Genomic DNA, 19,585 nt, shown 5'->3' with positions numbered 1-19,585 from the left:
TATTTATTTATTTAAATTGTTTTAGGTGAGGCAACCCTTTGTTGACCTCACAGATTGCAAGGACCTTGTCAGTTTACAATCCCTTATTTTTTTATTTTTTACATCTACAGCACCTGGTCTTCCTAGGTGGTCTCCCATCCAAGTACTAACCAGGCCCGACCCTGCTTAGCTTCTGAGATCAGATGGGATTGGGCTTGTTCAGGGTAGCATGGCCATAGACTGATTTGTTTTAGAAGAGAAATATTTTATAGTTAAGGAAATTAAGTATTACTAACTGCCTTGAAATCCTAATGTCTCCTGATATATTGCTTGATACTAGAATTTTTGCATTTTGAAATGAACGCTACAGTGTGTTTTTAAGTGTTTGAGAATATGAAAGTTTTGAAGTGCTTAAGGATGACTATTTCTATGAACTTCATTAATTCATCCAACATTTATTGAGTTCTTCTATGTACTCTAGACTCTGTGCTAAGGGCTATGGAGAGCCAAAGAATTACTGATGTCTCTGTCCTCAGAGACCTTCAATTTAGTGGCAAAGGCAGACAAGAAAAGCAAAATTAGATTATTATTGAAATGTACTATAGTATCTGGATAGAATAGGAGACATACAGGAAGATTGTCTGTTCATATTTGGTGCATGAATATGTTTATGCCTGTATATTTGGTGGGTGCCAAAGGAAAGATTTTGGAGGAGCTGAGACTTGAAGTAGAGTTGGAAAGGTTCAGGAGAAGAACATTCCAAGCAGCTTGGTGTGAGAAGACTACAAGTGGCTCTTCCCCCCACTGCCCACTAGGAGAGAAGTATTAATATACCTTTCATAGTAAATGATACAACAATACACTCAAATCTTTGGTACTTTGACAATTTGGATGACACTGTTTATAAAATTGACCTAATGCCATAGATAGACCATCGTATCTTGAGTGCAGAATACATATTCTCTTTCTTTTATTTTTTTTTTTATGCCTACAGCACCTGGTCTTCCTAGGTGGTCTCCCATCCAAGTACTAACCAGGCCCCACCTTGCTTAGCTTCCGAGATCAGACGAGATCGGGCATGTTCAGGGTGGCATGGCCGTAGACATATTCTTTTTTTTTTAAACATTCATCATCGTACATAGTTACAGATTTTTTTTTCTTGTGAGAACTTTTAAGAACTTTTAAGAAAGTCTTAGCAACTTTCAAATATGCAATGCTGTTTTATTAGCTGTAGTCACTGTCCTTCAAGTGTTTACAATTGGAGCGTAGGGCTAAGGTAAGGCTGTAGAAAGAAGCAGAGGTTAAAAAAATTATGAAAGGGCCTATGTGCCAAGGTAAGGATTTTGGCAATTATGACTTGCATTTTGACATTGATAGGAGTTTTTAAAAATATATAGCATGCTTTTTCCTACTAACACTATGCCTTAAAAAGGGATTAACAATGGTTTTTCTGGAAGATGAAATAATGATTTTATTTTTTTTCTTTATGCTTCTCTTTTTAGATTTTGTACACTTAGCACATATTTTTAAAAATGTGTGATAAAATACACATAATAAAATTTACTATCTTAATAATTTTGTTTACAGTGCAGTGGCATTAAGTACTTTTATATTTTTTTGTGCTACCATCACTACCATCTATCCACAGAACTCTTTTCATCTTGTAAAATTGAAACTCTACTTATGAATGATTACTTCCCATTTCTCTCCTTCCTCCAGCCTCTGTCAACCATAATCCTACTTTCTATCTCTATGAATTTGACTACTCTATGTACCGAGTATAAGTAGGATCATATAGTATTTGTCATTTTGTGACTGTCTTATTTCATCTAGCATAATATCCTCAAGGTTAATCTATGTTGTAGTACGTGTCAGAATGTCCTTCGTCTTTTAAGGTTTCAAATAATATTCCATTGTATGTATATACCACATTTTGTTTATCTTTTCATCTTTCAGTTAAGACTTGGTGGCCTCCACCTTTGGCTGTATGAATAATGCTGCTATGAACATGGTGTATAAATATCTCTTTTGAGAATCCCCAATTTCAACTCTTTTGTCTATATACCCACAAGTGGCATTATTGGATAATATAGTAGTTCCATTTTAATTTTTTGAGAACTGCCACACTTTTTTGTAGCAACTGTACCATTTTACATTCTCACCGACAGTACATCGGGGTTTCACTTTCTCCATAGCCTCGTCAACACTTATTATATTCTTCCCCCCTTTTTTTTTAAAGATATTGATAGTAGCCATCCTAATGGGTGTGTGGTAGTATCTCATTGTGTTCATTTTTTTTTTAAGTTTATAAAATGTTTAAAGGTGAGTTATATAATCACATGGCAGCAAGTTTTAAAAATGGAAACAATCAATCTTCCTGCTGTAACACCATTATTTGTATGTTATTTGGATATATGTTCATTAGTCTTTTTTAGGCAATTTTTAGGCTTTTTTTGTTTTTAAAAATTTTGGCTTTTCATTTTATATCGTAAGCATTTTCTGTTTTTAAACATATTTTGTACAATAATCATTTGAATTTGAATTTTCCAAGAAGATATTGCAAATGCTAAAGAATGCACACACACACGTATCATGATTGAATACTTAAGAACATTTATAATTGTTTGGCTTCTTACATATAGATAAGTGCCTGGTTTGTGTGATTTTAATTCCATAGACTGGATGATGTAGTGACTAAGGGTTGGCTCTAGAAGTAGACAGTCTGGGTTTGAATTACGGATCTGCCACTTCTGGTTTCTTATCCTCTCTGTGTCTCATTTTCTTCATTCGTAAAGTGAAGATAATAATAATACCTATTTCAGTGTTATGAAGACCAAATGAATTAGTTAATACCTGTAGAGCTGTTAGAAATGTGTCTGGCACATTATATATCCTATGTAAGCCTTTGCTGCCATTATCATTTTATTGGGTAAGATCTTCTGTTTTTTAGAAGTATATGCAATGTGCAAGTAGTTGCTGTGTCTCAGATCTTAGAGTGTCACAAGCATGGTCTTAGACGAGTGCGCAATCTATAAAGTTGTTTTGGAAATGAACAGAAGATACATCTGAGGCAGGTAGTGCTGGGCAAATTGCTAAATTATGATAATTAATATGATAAGACCATCTTTTGGAGACTGACTTTCTGGCTGTCTTTTAGCCCTGACAACTACTCTAGGCTCTTTTGGTCAGCTCTGCCTTTTTGCTTTGTTTCTTTGGGCTTCTTTCCCCACACAGCTCCCCACATTCCTTAGCTAGTCACTCTATATTCCCTCCATTTCTAAGTTAACAACTTAGTTGTCAATTTAAGTCAAATGCACTGATTTAAATTTTTGTAAAATATAACATTCTGTGATTTTTAATACCTTATTTCATTCGATATTTAGTATAAATCTGAGAGACGGTGAAAGATCCTCATTGAAAAGCTCTGGTTGTACTGAGAGATTATGAGACCTGCCTGATGTCACAAAACAATTAAGTGATTTAGCTGTAACTTGAACTCAAGCCATCTGACTTCAGGGCCAATGTTTTGTAATCCTGTGTTTCTTGACATATCATGTATTAAGAGAGTGCTTTGTTCCTTCTTTCCTAATTATTTGATTATATTTTTAAGGATTTCTAAATATTACATAAAGATAACATGCTCTTCTCTTTTAAATTTAATAGCTAGTAAAATTTATCTTATTTCTTACATACCAGCTGCATTTTGTAATCTTTTAGTCTTAGCAAAAAAGAATAAGATGAAATCTGAGATCTAAACATTTTACCTCATTAAATCCTTAATTTTTTACGTGAATGTTTTCTGAAAAGCTTTTCATGTTTTGTGCTTATATTTATTTTATAATATTGGAACAAGGTAGATTTCTCCCATACTGCCTAGCATATGTAGTGCCTTGTTCATTTCAGCTTTGCTATCGACTTAAATTAAATCTTGGCACTAGAATATCTTTATAGTTCTACTTTTCCTTTTTTCCCTCTGCCTTTGTCTTCTTCCAGGTCTGTTTCTAATTTTTTTTTCTTACATTCAACATTCTCTGGTCCTAAGAAAGAATGTACCTTTAGCTATAAGTACCTTTCATTTTGTGAAGTACACTTTTTACTTAATTTCTTTTATTTTGGTTCACTCACATAATTTTGAAAATTAAATTGTTACTTTCAGCATATATGAATTCATACATTATTGCTCTTTTAGTATTTCTCATAGTAAAAATTACTTCTGTTGGTGAAATATAAATTAGTTAAGACTCAGCTTTTGTTTTTTTCATATAATTAGCTGCATAATATATAATGAACTCTGAATGTTATCAATATATTGTTGATTTGCTCATTGTCAAGTCTAAAATCTGATTTCCTTGGCAGATATGTAGACTTGTGATAGGCATTTGGCATTTTATGTTTTGGGCAGTGTAACTTTAAATCTACATAAACTTCTCTGCCTTTTGCCTCTGCTGTGTTCATAGATTCCAGGAGGGCTTCGTGTATGGACCTCAAGCGTTGGAGGTAGCAGACTTTTCAGCAGAAGGTAAAGCAGAGTGTTGCCTTCTGGTGTCATTGCGTGTGTGTGCTGGGGTGGGTATGTGACAGGTGAGAACTTTTCACGAATGTCATCATAAAATAATTTAGAATGATGCATTAAGTAGTTCACTTTCACAAAATTTGAAACCAAATTAATATGTGTATAATTTTATTCAATGTTACTAAATCGTATTAACAAAGAAAACTTTAGGTAAAATTAAAGACTAAATTTTACTCTCTACTGTTAACTAAGGAGTAAGTGTGATTAAGAAAAGAGTATTAGTGTAATGTGTAGTATTTGCTATCTAACTTTCTCAGATGTTTTGATTTCTTCCTGGGAAGTTGTCCAAGTCATTATTCATATGTTGTATTCTTCCCTGCTCCTTTTACTGAAAGATTGCTTCACAATAAATAGAGAGGCAGCCTAGTCCGTGACTCATGACTGGAGGATAGATATTCTTTCTATAGGTCCCATGTGCCAAAAATGTTAGTTTCCAGTATGCTAATTACTTCTCTCTTCAGAAGTTGTTAATATGCTCTTCTCTCAAGTTACTTCTTGTTTCATAGAGAAACAAACACATTCCACATACTTGTAAAATAGGTTTTTATAGAACCCTTCTTTTAATGAGTTACTTTTTATAAAAAACGAGACATACTTTTCCTGGGTAATGCTTCTTTGATTTTTTTTAAAAAGTAGAAATATTTTGCCATTTATGTGCTAGACATTATAGATATTACTTTCTGTGAATTTATGAAATCATTTATAAACTTTCTTCAGGTGATAATTGAATAGAGGGTTTTTTTTCTTTTTTAAGATCTATAGCAGCTAACAATGTACTCTTAGAGTTAATATAGCTAGTTTTTAGATAGATTCTGAATGGGAATTAGAGGAATATTTTATGGAAATTATATTTGTTTTTATATCAACTAAGTGGCTGCACATTATACCTTATTTTCAAGGTATATTTCTACTCTGTGCCCAAGATGGGATCACTCCATTTTACAATCAGCCTGGTTTTACTTTTTCTTCCTTTTCCTCCTTATTCATAGAAGCTGCTTTTCTTAACTACAGGAAATAGATGAGTTTCAAGCTGTTTATTGATGTTAGAATTTTCTCTCTTAAGTCCTTTCTCCTTTCTTTTACTCTCTTTAGTGGCTATTTTGAGGATATTTACCAATAATAGGTTTGAAGTAATTTCTTGAAGGCATTTTCATACTTGATTTTCAGGCCAGTTGGCAGATTTCACCATTGTTGAATTATGCAGCTTTATATTTGTTTAGCTAACGTGACTGTGATATATTTTGTTACTAATTGAGAATCTTTTGTTAAAAATTTTTATTTATTTATTTTTAATTTTTTTTTAGAGAAAGCCCTTTTCTTTCTCCCGTCTTTAATCCCCCACCACCACACACACACTTCCACCTCTGACCTACAAATGTTGCCATTTCCCTTTTTAAGAACTGGATCTCTGAAGGTAGGGCGTCCCTCCCACGCGCGTTCGCACTTGGGGGGCCTGGTGCACCTGGGGCCCGGCACACCCAGGGTATGTTCTGTGGCTCCACTTGGGGCACGAACCCAGGACTTTCTGCGTGTAAAGCAAACGTGCTAACCACTACACTATGGAGCCACCCACCAATTGAGAATCTTGATAGAGAATCCTAATCACTAGTATAAGAGATGTAAAGTACTGCTCATATCAAGGCATAGGAAGACTCTCCTTGCCAGGTCCTCATCTCCTGGCTTCTATGAGAAAGATGTAATGAAATGTTGGTAATAAAGTATTTAAAAAATAATAACTGATTTTATTTTTTAGAGCAGTTTTAGGTTTACAGAAAAATTGAGTGGAAAGTACATTCAGTTCCCAAATACCTACCTCTTTACCTTCTTCCCCCTCTCCCCCAACCATCTTCCTAGAAATAACATCTTGCCTTGGTATTGTACATTTGCAACAGTTGATGAGCTAATATTGTTATTTTATCGTTATCTTAGATTAATAGTTTACCTTAAGGTTCACTCTTTGTGTTGTATATTCTGTGGGTTTGACAAATATACAATCCACTATTACAATATCATACAGAATAGTTTTATTGCCCTAAACATAATCTGTGCTCCATGCATTCATCCCTGGCTCCCCTTCTTCTGAGCCTCTTGCAACCACTGATCTTTTTCTGTCTCTATAGTTTTTACCTTTTCCAGAATGTCATACTTGTACTTATAGAGTATGTAGTCTTTTCAGGTTAGCTTCTTTCACTTTAGTAATAAGCATTTAAGGTTCCTCCACGCCTTTTCAAGGCTTGATATCACTTTTTTTTTTTTTTTTTAAGCACTGAATAACATTCCATTGTCTGGATGTACCACAATTTATCCATTTATCTCCTAAAGTATATCTTGATTGCTTTTAAGTTTTGGCAATTATGAGTAAAACTGCCCTAAACATATGTGTGCATATTTTCGTATGGGCATAAGTTTTCAGTTCATTTGGATAAATACCAAGGAGTGCAATTGCTGGATCGAATGGTAGTAGTATGTTTAGTTCTGTAAAAAACTACCAACTGTCTTCCAAAGTCACTGTACCATTTTGCATTCCCACCAGCAATGAATGACCTTTCCTATTGCTTCACATCCTTGTCAACATACGATGTTGTCAGTGTTCTGGATTTTAGCTCTTTAGTAGGTATGTAGTAGTATCTTGTTTAATTTGCGGTCCTCTAATGACATATGACCGTGAGTATCTTTTCATATGCTTATTTGTCATCTGCATATCTTCTTTGGTGAGATGTTTGTGTAGTCTTTTGCTCATTTTTAAAATGGGTCATTTGTTCTCTTATTGTTGAGTTTTAAAAATATTAAATTGTGTGTTTTGGATTCCAGTCCTTTAACAGATGTATGTTTTGAAAATATTTTCTCCCAGGTTGTGGCTTGTCTTTTAGTCTCTTAAAAGTATCTTGCAGAATGTAAGTTTTTAATTTTAGTCAAATCCAACTTAATAATTTTTTTAATGATTGTGTTTTAGTATGGTATCTAAAACTCATTTCTAAACCCAAGATCATCTTAAAGTTTTTCCTATGTTATCCTCTAAGATTTTTATAGTTTTACATTTTACATTTAGATCTGTGTTCCATTTTCAGTTAATTTTTGTAAAGAGTGTCAGGTCTATGTCTAGATTACTTTTTCTTTTTGCACGTGGATATCCATTTGTTTCAGCACCATTTGTTGAAAGACTGTTTTTTCTTCAATGCTGTTCTTTGATTCTTTGTCAAAGAGCAGTTGACTATATTTATGTGGGTCTATTTCTGGGCTCTCTATTCTGTTCCACTGATCTATTTGCTTATTATATCACCAGTACTACCCTGTCTTGATAACTGTATGATAATAACAGTCTTCTGTGTTTTTCTTCTCTTTCAATATTGTGTTGGCTCTTCTGGGTCTTTTGCTTTTTTATATGAACTTGAGATTCAGTTTGTCAATGACCACAAAATAACTGGCTGGATTTTGATTGCTGTTGTGTTGAATCTGTAGATCAAATTGGAAAGAACTGACATCTTGACAACATTGGGTCTTCTTAGCCAAGTACATGGAATATCTTTTCCTTTATTTAGATCTTTTTTTGTTTTTTTTTTCTCAGTTTTATAGTTTTCCTTGTGTAGATTTTGTACATGCTTTGTTAGATTCGTACCTAAGTATTTTATTTTTCGGTGATAATGTAACTATTACTGTATTTTACATTTCCAATTCCAACTTTTCATTGCTGGCATATAAGAAAGCAATTGATTTTTGTATATTAACCTTGCATCCTGCAACCTTGGTATAATTGTTTTTTGTTTCAGGAGTTTTTTTGTTGATTATTTGGGATTTTCTCCAAAGACAACCATATCATCTGTGAACAAACACAATTTTATTTCTTCCTTCTCAATCTGTACTTTTAATTTCTTTTTCTTATTTTATTGTATTAGCTAGGATTTCCAGTATGATGTTGAAGATGAATGGTGACAGCAGACATTCTTGCCTTGTTCCTGATCTTGGTGGGGAAGCCGTTTATTTTCTCTTCAATAAGTATAATAATCTAAATAGATTATCCTAATCAGTAGTATAAAAGATGTAAAGTACTTCTCGTATCAGGTTAGAGGAGGACTCCTCTCTCCTTCCAGTCCCTTCTCCTCACTTAAACTGTGAGAAAGATAGGGTTAAATTGATGGTTATAAATATATTTTAAATGATGGGATTCGGGCAGTATTTCATATCCTTATAGTTAGTAATCGTGTACATGATGAGTTCTTCTACCCTCTTGCAAACTTCTGTAGGGCAAAGACTATATCTCAATATATTATTGCAACCCTCGTAGCATCCAGTATGCACTACAATAGGACAACTATTTGTTGAATGAAAAACTTAATTCTAGTAGACTCTTAACTTTCAACCTCTATCTTATTAGAAAAGGCAGATAACCAATAATATCAGTCCTCTAATCAATTAATCAATTCACCAAATATCTGATTGTTAGTTGCAAGTTACTGTGATGGCTAAACAGAAAAGCATGATAATAATATCTCCTCTCAGGAAACTTATTATCCATATAGGAATTGTTAATTTCAAATCTCTTGTTCCATTTTTGCTGATATATATTTGCCAAAAACATATTTCTGTGTCCCTTTCTAAGCGTTCTAGTTAAAGTGCCTATTCACAGACTTCTGTTATATTCTCTTAAGAATAATTTACAATTTTGATATAAGAATTGACATTTATTGAGCCTAAAGTGGGTGCAGGTCACTGTGCTTGGTACTTTACATGTATGATTTCATTTATCATCAAAATTATGGTGCCGTGTTAAGTAGTCCCAATTTACAGGTACAAAAACTGGTAATATGAGGGTATAAGTAATTTATTAGCTGTGTGACTTTGTACCGTAGGTGTATGATTCCATACTCCAAGCTCCTTAAATTACATACTATGGAAAAGTTACCATACAAAGTGGTATATGATGAATGTCATGTGTATAGAACAGAAATGTTGTTGGTGAGTACAGAGAAGAGAGCATTGGCCTCAGGCTAGTGTTTGCAAAAATTCCTGGAAAGCTTGACCTTGTCTGATGGCTAGAAAGGAAGGAAGGGAAAGAAGGATAAGAATAGGGGAAAGAGAGATCAGGGAGATCAGTCAGTGACTGAGGGCCAAAAACAGCAACTATTTTGTGATTTGACAGTATAATATAAAACTATAATAAAAATTTCTACTGTAATAGTAAAATGCAATAGAACAAATTTTGTCTTCTGGAACTCCTCTCCTCTATTTTTATCTTAAAATAATTTTAACTAGACTTGCTTATTAGGTATTGAGTATGAGAGTAGGTCATAGAACCATTTTATAACTCGCACATCATCATCAATTGCCGAAGCTCATTTTTACCAGCTGGGTTAGAGCAATCGGTGTAGCAGGTGCAGAAGGAGTGAAAGCCCAAGGGAAAATGGAAGATCAAAGAATCCTATAAAAAAGGTTTTCCTAAAATCAAATATATTTTATTTATCTTTTCTTCATATCTCAGTTGGTTAAGTTCCCCACAAACAGTCATTCTAAAAGCTGTGGAATTGCAAAGGCCTTGTTGCAAAGGAGGCTTCATTGCTTTCAGTCAATTTAGTGTTTAGGTGGGAAGACCAAAGTAATTAGAAACCACCTAGCAGTGTTAAGCACCAAATACTATAGTATACATTACTAATACTGCGGGATCCTTTTTCTTAAATGATGTTCATCATTGTGCTTTTATGATTGCAATTTCTAAATACTTTCTGCTTTTATGATTGCAATTTCTAAATACTTTCACATCTCTATCTCTAGCCCACATCTTCCTTCTAAGTTTTAGGTTCATTAGAATGCCTTATGGACATCTCCATTTAGACAACACCACAGTACTCTCAACTTCAACTTTTCTAAAACTTCCCCAGTCTGTTTTTAAACTCAGTGAATGGCACCACCATCACCCAGTTATCCAAGCCAGAAACAGAATCATTCTTGCTTCTTTCTTGTTTTTTAATCACATGATTTGTTGTTATCGTTTCCTACTTACCTTTCAGATTCATCTACTTTTTTTCCCTTTGCTACCATCCTAACTTAAACTGTAGTCATCTTTTAAATTACTAAAAAGGCCTCTTAACTAGTCTCCCTAGACCCTCTTCGCCTTAGAACTATTCACAAGAGCTTAACATCCTTTTTTTCCTTCATGTAAAGTTTCCTTAACATGGCTTACCTGTTCTGCTTTATCTGGCCCTGCATCCTCCTTCTTCAGCTTTAACTTGCTTTCCCCTATTCTAAACCAGCCTTACTGAACTTCAAATGCATTGTGCTCTTTTGCCTCTGAGACTTGACACATGCTGTTCCCTTTTCCTAGAAGGAGAATGGGAAGAAATGAATCCGTGGTAATTAAAAGTACAGAATCTGGAGCCAGACTTCCTAGATCCAGGTTAATCCTTAACTAGCTGTATGATCTCCAGTTATTTAACCTCTCTGCTTTCAGTGGCCTCATCTGTACAAAGAAGATGGTAAAAGTACCTTAGGGTTGGGAGTGGTGGTGTGTGGGGCTGAAAGTTTTAATCACCCTGGTTTGTTCCCCTTGCAACCAGCCCCCACCCAGTGGTTATCTAGGGACTTTCTAGAACTCAGGTGTGTTTGAAAGGGGCTTTTACCAAAATCTATATTTCTTATAAAATTACATTCTCTATTATCACAGTAGTTAAGATCAGCTAGGAAAAACCATACAAAACCTAAATTTTATCGAAAGATTCCTCAGTGATACAGGTTTTTAGAACCTTCAGTAGTATGATGAAGAACTTTTGTATATTTAAATTTTAAGTGTTGATTTTGACATCTTGACTATTAATGTCTGTTTTGAGTACTTGTTTTTCATTGATACTTATGATTTGAGATGATTTCATGCACACTGAAATCTGAAAATGTACCTAAAAGGAGCAGATTGTTGATCTAGTTCTAGCTGACCTGACAAAATATTTATATTTTTCTCCTTCCCTCTTAAGTAGGAGATAGTTACTCTCTGGTGAATTTTTAGATATTAGTTTTCCAATGCAAATGTTAATGTTTGATTATAGTATGGATTTTAATCTTCAGACTTTGTCCATACATTTCTGGTGCCCATAACACCCTGCCCCCTCTTCTTTGCTTTGTGAAATCCAACTCATTTCTCAAGATCCACTTGGATGTTACCTGATATCCCTCTCTGTCTAATCTCTTCACCAGAACCAGGTTTTTCTTTGATTCTTTATCCGATGTACTTTGCACATACATCTGTTATAGTGCTTATCATCAGATTGTATCCCTTGCTTATGTGTCTCTCTGTGCAAAGATTCACAAGGGAAAAGATTGTCTAGTTCTTCCTGCTCTTTCTAGAGCCCAGCACAATACCTGGCAAACAGCACATGCTTAGTAAAATATTTCTGAAAGCAGTGACTAGCATTACTTTTCATATTACCTTTTGTAGCAAGTAAGTCTGACTTGAGATTCATGAATTCTCTAAGGAAGATAATGTTTTATATAAAAAAATATGGCTTATACTACACATTTGTTGATGATTACTTTCTGTGTAATACAGTCTTTATGTTTTATGTTTGTTTATGTTAAGATTAAGAAATCTTAAAGCATTACTGCAGATTAAATTTGTTCTAATTAAAATCACTTCTGAGCAGTAAGAATTTTACATAATAGGAGTTTGTGAAATTTTGTCATTTTAGAACCTTTAAAATAGTAAATTTATATGACTTGGAATTCCAAATGAAAGAAATAGTATAAAAGGAAGATATATTAATTGATTAATTGGTTTTTAAGAAGACACTAAAGACAGTCTTTCTAAAGAATGAAGGGAAAAAGGTAAACTGTTGTCAGATTCCCATGTTGCAAAGGAATCCTGTATTTGAATAAGGGAGACTATTACTGTATTTTGGTGATGAGTAGACAATGAATAGATGAAATATTTGATAGATGAACGCATAAAAAAGGTGCTAGTATTATTTGACATTATTCATTAATAAGAATACAAAATAATAACAGTAACTTGTGTTAAAAGATTATTAATGTTTCAGAAATGTTTCAGAGGACTATTATTTAAACCAAACAATTCCTGATAAAAATGTTATGGTAATGAACTGTTTTTGAATGAAATGATATAATGTCTGGGTTTTGTTTCAAAATAACTAAGAAAAGGGAAGGTGGTAGAAATAAGACTGGCCATGCATTGATAATTGTTAAAGCTGCGTGATAGATGCATAGAATATCACTGTCATTTGTTTTTTTCTTTGTTAATTTTTGGAAAATTTCATGATGAAAGATGAAAGAATATCATGTTATTATTAATAAAGGAAAGAGATTCCAAATAAGAAATCATTACCGCTAGGCTGTCTGAATATTGAGTTCATGATATTGAATAATTCCGAACGATACCAATGTAAAACTAAATGATTTTTTTTGATTTTCCAAATTTTTATTCTATATATTTTTTATTTTTATGTGTGACGTGGAAATCTCTTAATCACTAAGTCAAACCATCACCTATTAAAGGAAAGGGATATAACATTGATTTATGCCGGCATTCTTCTTGAAGAAAAATATTGTTCTCAAGACTCAGGTTTCATATTTGACGAATGTCTTATTGGTAACACTTACTTATAAAAACTGTTACTGTACCATCTTGGATACTATATTTCTGATGATTTCATTATTTGAGTTCTGCTCTTAGGATTTTGAAAAGAAAATGTGAAGGATGAATTCATAGAATTGATTGTTTTAAGGGATGTAAGAGAGAAGTGCTCAGAAATTGTTCTCTCTTTCGTCTTTTCTTGCCCGTCTCCTTCCCTACTTCCCTTCTTGACTCAGGTTTTCTCTTGGGCACTACTAAATCACCTTATCTATGTGCTACTTTCTGTATCACGTGTAGGTTCAAGTCCTTTAAACTGAAACCACTATAGTAGACCCTTAATAAACACCTTTAGGGCATCTTCTTTTTGAACTTACCAGATATTTTCATTTTTGCTGGAGTTTCTTTCTATCTAAAATAATCATTTATGAGCTGGAGAACCTTCTGAGACATGACTCAAGTCTTGTTTGCAGTGATATCATCCTCCCCATCGACCAAGCTCAGAATCTCAGACTTACTCCTGATTCAGCCTTCTTAATCTTCATTATTCATTTGATCTTGCCAATTCCTCCTTTAAAATGACTGTCACAAATGTCCCTTCTTTTCTCTGTCTTACTGTTACCACTCTGTTATGGAGAATGTTGGACTTAGAAAATTTCATCTCAGCTCTGCTTCTAGATGCTTTAAAATGAGATTGTAACAGGGTCGTCTTAAACCCCTTTGGGAGCTAACGTTCTATTATACTAATCTAGGCTCTCACCTCACACTTAACAGTAACCTCCTAATTATTTTCACACCTAACCTCAGTCTTTCCTAATAAGGTTAATCTTCATATGTAACTTTTATTGCCTTTAGAATAAAATCTTATATTTTCTGGGCTCCATTTATTCATGTCATCTTTGCTCTGGTGAATGGTCTTGTCATCTACACAATTAGACAAAGTGAAAACTTTATCCATCTTCATCCATCTTCCTTTCTTTAACCCACAGAATCAAATTGGTTATGAAATTCTGTCAATTCTGACCCAGAAATGTCTTTTGTGTCCACATTTGTTTTTGTCTGTCACTGTTGTAATCTAGTCCTTCATCTTTGCTTCTCTGGACGTGTGACAAAATCTATAAAATGTTTGCTCTGCCACCACAGTTATCTCTCTGAGAAAGATCTGTCAGTGTACCTTCTCTGTTCTAAAATTCTTTTGCTCTACACTGTTTACATATGAAGTACAAGCTTCTTTGCAGAGCTAACATGGTTCCAACTTTATTTTTTTAACCTCATTTCTTGCCACTCATTATCATACACCCAGCTTTTCCAGCCACACTGAATACCAGCAGTTTTTTGAATATGCCTCTGTTACTTTTCTCAGGCTGTACGTCTGCCTGGAATTCTTTATCCCCATCATCCCTTCTCTGCCTGGGAAACTCCTCTTAAAGGTATTACTCATGTCATTACCTTTTTAAAACTGTGACAAAAATATTAGTCTCATTTGCTCTATGCCTGTTATGCATACCTATTGGGTGCAAAGGAAGTTATATTAGAGTTGTTTATATTTCCCACTCACCCAGAATCTCTAGCTGGATTGTGAACTTGGTGATATCTGGGATGGTCAGTTTCTAATTTTTTGTCCTCAGAGTTTGGCTAGTGTCGGGGCATATAATATTTATTTAGTAGTTTGTTGGTTGATGTAAAATAAAATAATAAGGTTCTTTTTTCCTTGGAAACAGAAACGTATTTTAACCCTATTAGTTTGAAGACTAAAAATTTCTCCTCAGCCTTGCTTGAGCTTAAATTCCCTCATTTTTTTTCTGAAAAGATGCTTCTCAATTTTTGTCTGTCATGGGTCCTTGGAACTAAAAATTGCCCAGCGTTGATCTGGATACGTGATGGTAGTATTGATAGGAGCCAAAAAGCCTTGGGCCTGTTTAGTTACAATTATAAGACATGGGGTTTTGGCTAGACTATATCTATACTTGTGCATACAGGCTGCTTCACCTTGCTAAAAGTGACTGGAGGCAGGTTACCAAGTTTGGATGTTCTTGAAAAGTAGAAGACTCTTTTTCATTAAACCAGTTCCTAATATTCAAGAAATGTTCCTACTGACCTGTTTCTTTAGGCTTGAGCAATTCTTCCCTGAATTATGTTTTAGTTCTACCACTGAGTCTGATAAAGCTTTTATTTTAAGGCAAAGATTTCTGTAATTTGCACAACTATCTGCTTCTTATTTTTTCTACTATCTATAGAATTGCTTGCATCAAGAGTTTTCTAGAACATAGTGTCTAGATGGAAAGAGTAACAGGATCACAGTCTCTGTAAAATGTTTTTCTGTTTTGTTGTTACATAATGTTCCCGTTGAACAATTGCTTTCTTTGTGACTGCTGAGGATGAAGCCTGCATAGTTTTGATACACATTATTAGCATATAGAGAAATGTCATTAAATTTTAAAAAATTCTATATTAAATATCTCCATGTTTATACTACAGATTCATATATTTTTAATTCTGGATTTATTTAGTAAACTTCTTTGACTATTTTCAATATACAGTTGCTCTAACCATAGTATCTAACATACACTAAAATTTAGAGAGAAGTTTCCCTGAAGGTTTTGAAATTGCTTTGTCTGTCTTTATTATAGTAAATAATAAACTTTTATTTAGAAATAAAAATAATTTACAAATAAAATAATTTTAACAAAGAACTAAGCTGCCTTTACAAGCCAGGCTATCATAGCAGTATAGGCAAAGTTTATCTGCTTTTCAGCCTTGTCATGTAAAATAACAAATTATATACCTTTATGATAATTAATATTATGTGCACATATAAGCTGTGGGGTATGAATTGTCACTACCATGTGTAGGAACTGCTGGAGAGGGGCACTCACATGGGTTGAGAGCAATAAAACTCCCCTGCTCTATGTGCTAGTCATTGAAATATTTGTGGGCATTGTAGGAGAGGGCGCATCTTTAAGTTTTCATAACTAAGGTATTGGCATCTGACCAAAGATTGGCAGTGACATAGTACTGTGGTGAAAGTAAGTTCTGTATGCCTGCTGGGATTCTGCCACTTCTTTATATGGCAGACCTCAGAGGTGCCACATCATCACTTACCATCTGATAGTTAATGTACAAGAGAAATAGTAATGATCTATGTACTTTCATTCTCAATCTAAAAGCTGCAAGGACATCTTAAGTTTGCAGATCTTTGAGTATTTTATTAATTTAGCAGATGGAAGTTATATTTAAACTTATTAAGTGATATAATTACTGGATTTGTTTCTAGGTACTATCTATATAATTCTGAGTAAGAAACCTATGCTTCAGTCTATTCTGCTCAAGCTTTCAAATTCCTTTGACAGCCTGGATGTGAAATTCAAAAGTCATTAATGTGATGTGTTAATTCTGTACTTTTTGACTTGCTGCAAATATCTTATAGTTTCCATAGCAACAATAACCTATCCAGATTGTGTAATATTCTTTACAGTATTAAAAATAAAACTATGCAATTACATGAGCTTCTGGAGCAGTTCATTTAGGGGAACTTGGGATTGAAACATTTCTGTTTGAAAAGATTATGATTTTATATGAAAATTTTGTCAGAAAGCTTATATAATTTTATTTTTATAATTTATTAAATTTAAATATTCTGTAATAAATACCCAATAGTTAATTTAGTTATTAAATTATGAAATTTACATTGTAAGCACTGTGTTAAGCATCTGAGGCACAAGTACTCTCACACACATACCCATACATATATTTAAAATAGTGGGGGTCATTTGGCTTTAATTACATTCAGTCACTTGCTGCTTATACTTCTCAGTGGCTTCTGGCTAGTCTGAAAAAAGTTTAGTTTTGTTTGGCGGAAACAGGACAGAAAAAGGAAAAAATGATCACTTAAGCTTTCCCTGTTTTCGACTTTGCTCTGGAAAACATGCATAAGATATTACTTTGAAAATACTAAAGATGTTTTAGTAGGTGACTGTTTTCAGAGTGTCAAATTGTTTTTTTTTTCTTTTTTCCTCTAATTCTAATTTAAAAGACAAAATTTTAGCACTAAAACTAGTTAACATAACTTTTTACATCTTAACACAACTGCTTTTTATTTTTTATAATACCTTCAACATATGTCTAGATATATGTGTATTTTTATATGGTATAATTTGTGTATTTTCTCAGTAGTATATGATAAACATTTTCCATTTTTCTAATGACTTTCATGGTTATCATTTTATTAATTGCATAACAGTCTAATTATCTTGAATACCATATATTGGAAGAAAAATGGATATAATTTTCAAACTGATTGTGAGGAGAAAGTCACCATAACTCAGTTATTTGCCCAAATAGATGATTGTGAAATCTTCAAAAGGCACTTAAAGTGATGTTTTAAAATGCATATTATGAGTAACCTCTTAACCGCTCTATCTGCTAGTAAACACAGAATGGAGAAAATGAGGAATAGATAACTGAGACAGATGTGTCACTACTTAGGTTTTATCATTGGACAAAACCATGATGACATCATACTGAGGCTCTAATATAATCAAAAGACAAAATTTGGAGGGCGTGGGTTATACTCCTGTTATCGGAACAATCCATGATATGAACCGCATTTATATCATTCAGCTAGGGCCTTGGTGTGGCTGCTTCTATCAGTCCTCTGAGGATACCGTGTGGCACTAGCCACTCGTATGATACTGTTATTGTTTTTATGGACTATACCACCATTATTCAACTGCTGTCTTCCCTTGATTAAGCACCCTGTTATTTACTGTGAATTCCCAGAATTTGTAATCCTATCTCCATTATTTGGATAATTCACTGTAACTATTGGGTTATTCTTAGAGTTCTTGAGAATGGGATATTGGTGGCTGGACTTTTGAAGTCTTTCCAAGGCTTTTGGTTGAGGTCTTGGGGCTTTTGAATGTCTGTCCCCTCTTCTGGGCGTGAACTAGGGTATCGCAGTGGGTCAACATTTCTATAGCTCCTCCCTCCTATTAAGTGATTCTTATACTATGAAATTACTTTAATTGAATATAGGAGTTTACATCTGTCATTTATTTTCATAGTTAATGTTTATAACAGAATGCTTTCATAGACTCCAAATAATTAAGACAGGAAATTATCTTGCAATATGCTTGAGTTTATATTTATGCTTGTTTACTTTTTGAAACTAGTGTTGTGTTTAGTATCCTGTTCTGTTTCAATTTTGAATTTTGTGTTTTGGCTCTGTCTGGTATTTTCATTGTAACATGGATTTCTTTCAGTATTTCATTTTTTTGTAGTTGAAATATCAGAAATAATAAGCAATGCATGCATAGTGAGAATGTTTACATATCACTGAGAGACTAGTGTATTTTCATTGTTTTTGTAGTTATAATTTTGAATCTGAAAATAATGTGTAGAAAAAAATAAAAAATTTTTTTTGTTCATATGCAGAAAAGATGAAAAAGAATATGCATTGAAGCAAATTGAAGGCACAGGAATATCCATGTCGGCTTGTAGAGAGATTGCAGTAAGTGGATATAAATATTTATTTTGTTATTGATATTGGATGGTGATTGATATTAATATAAAATAGTTTCATTAATGTATATAATGCATGGTTATTTCAAAGAATGTTAATTCATGATATTTTATATAAGATGAGAAAAGTATTAACTTATTAATTACTTGAAAGTCATCTTTGAACATTCTCTTAATGGTATTTAGGGTTTATAATCTTAGAAATAGTGAACTAAATGATGATTTAATTATGATTAAATATAATTAATAAAATAATTAATATAAATTTTTTTCTGTAATTTTAGAACTAATATAGGTCTTTATAGAGAAAGGGATGATACTATTTGATATTGTACACATTAAAATTTTTTTTCTGAAATACGTTATAGTGTTACATTTTATTACTTGCTAGAAAAATAAGATCATAATAATTTAAAGATAGATAATAATTCCTTGAAGAAAGATCATTCCTTTTATCTTTATATGACACACATATGCACTTAAGAAATGATTGTCCTTAATAATACTTGATACCTACTGAGTATTTACTAGGGACCAGACTTACTAAGTGCTTTAAGGTATTAATTTAATTTTCACAACAATCATGAAATAAGTACTTTTAATACCCCCATTTTATAGATCAGTAAACAGAGGCAAAACCATAATTATGGCTTAGAAGGCTTACTGTTACATTACCTTACTTTAGTTCTTCAGCTTATTATTTCTTAAAAAAAAGTTTTTTATAGGAGCTTTATTATGATGTCACCTCTAATAGGGATTTCTGTCTCTAATTTGGTAATTACATATATAGCCCACAGTTCCATGTTTCTGCTTCACATGGAAGCACTCCATTAGCACGCATGAGGCAGGGAATCTGTAGACCTGAGTGTCTGCCTTAGAAGCTATTTTTTTTTGTTCTAGTTTCCTTACTTGTAAAAGAAGGGAACTATAAGGTCTTGTCATAA

At 33.2% G+C, this 19,585-nt stretch overlaps 1 protein-coding gene, 1 non-coding gene and 1 pseudogene across 5 annotated transcripts in view; 1 reads left to right on the top strand and 2 right to left on the bottom strand.

Annotated features, from left to right (window-relative positions):
* The window catches only part of CDK19 (cyclin dependent kinase 19), a 124,601-nt gene that overhangs the window by 22,794 nt on the left and 82,222 nt on the right, over positions 1–19,585 (top strand). For 2 of the 4 annotated variants that reach the window (XM_015600117.2, XM_025042413.1), the window contains exons 2-3: positions 4,437–4,498; positions 18,555–18,630. In XM_015600117.2, coding sequence (XP_015455603.1) covers positions 18,607–18,630 — 24 coding nt within the window. In that variant the 5' untranslated portion in view covers positions 4,437–4,498; positions 18,555–18,606. The remainder of the gene's footprint in view (positions 1–4,436; positions 4,499–18,554; positions 18,631–19,585) is intronic. The other 2 variants (XM_015600119.1, XM_006926072.2) reach the window with 1 other exon arrangement.
* LOC112474424 lies at positions 102–220 on the bottom strand (annotated as a pseudogene).
* LOC112474438 lies at positions 965–1,083 on the bottom strand. The gene has a single exon (XR_003044364.1). It is a non-coding gene; the product is annotated as a 5S ribosomal RNA (ribosomal RNA).

Source organism: Pteropus alecto, unplaced genomic scaffold (assembly GCF_000325575.1).
Source record: "Pteropus alecto unplaced genomic scaffold, ASM32557v1 scaffold79, whole genome shotgun sequence".
Lineage (NCBI taxonomy): Eukaryota > Metazoa > Chordata > Mammalia > Chiroptera > Pteropodidae > Pteropus > Pteropus alecto.
This window is presented reverse-complemented; position numbering and strand designations above follow the sequence as displayed.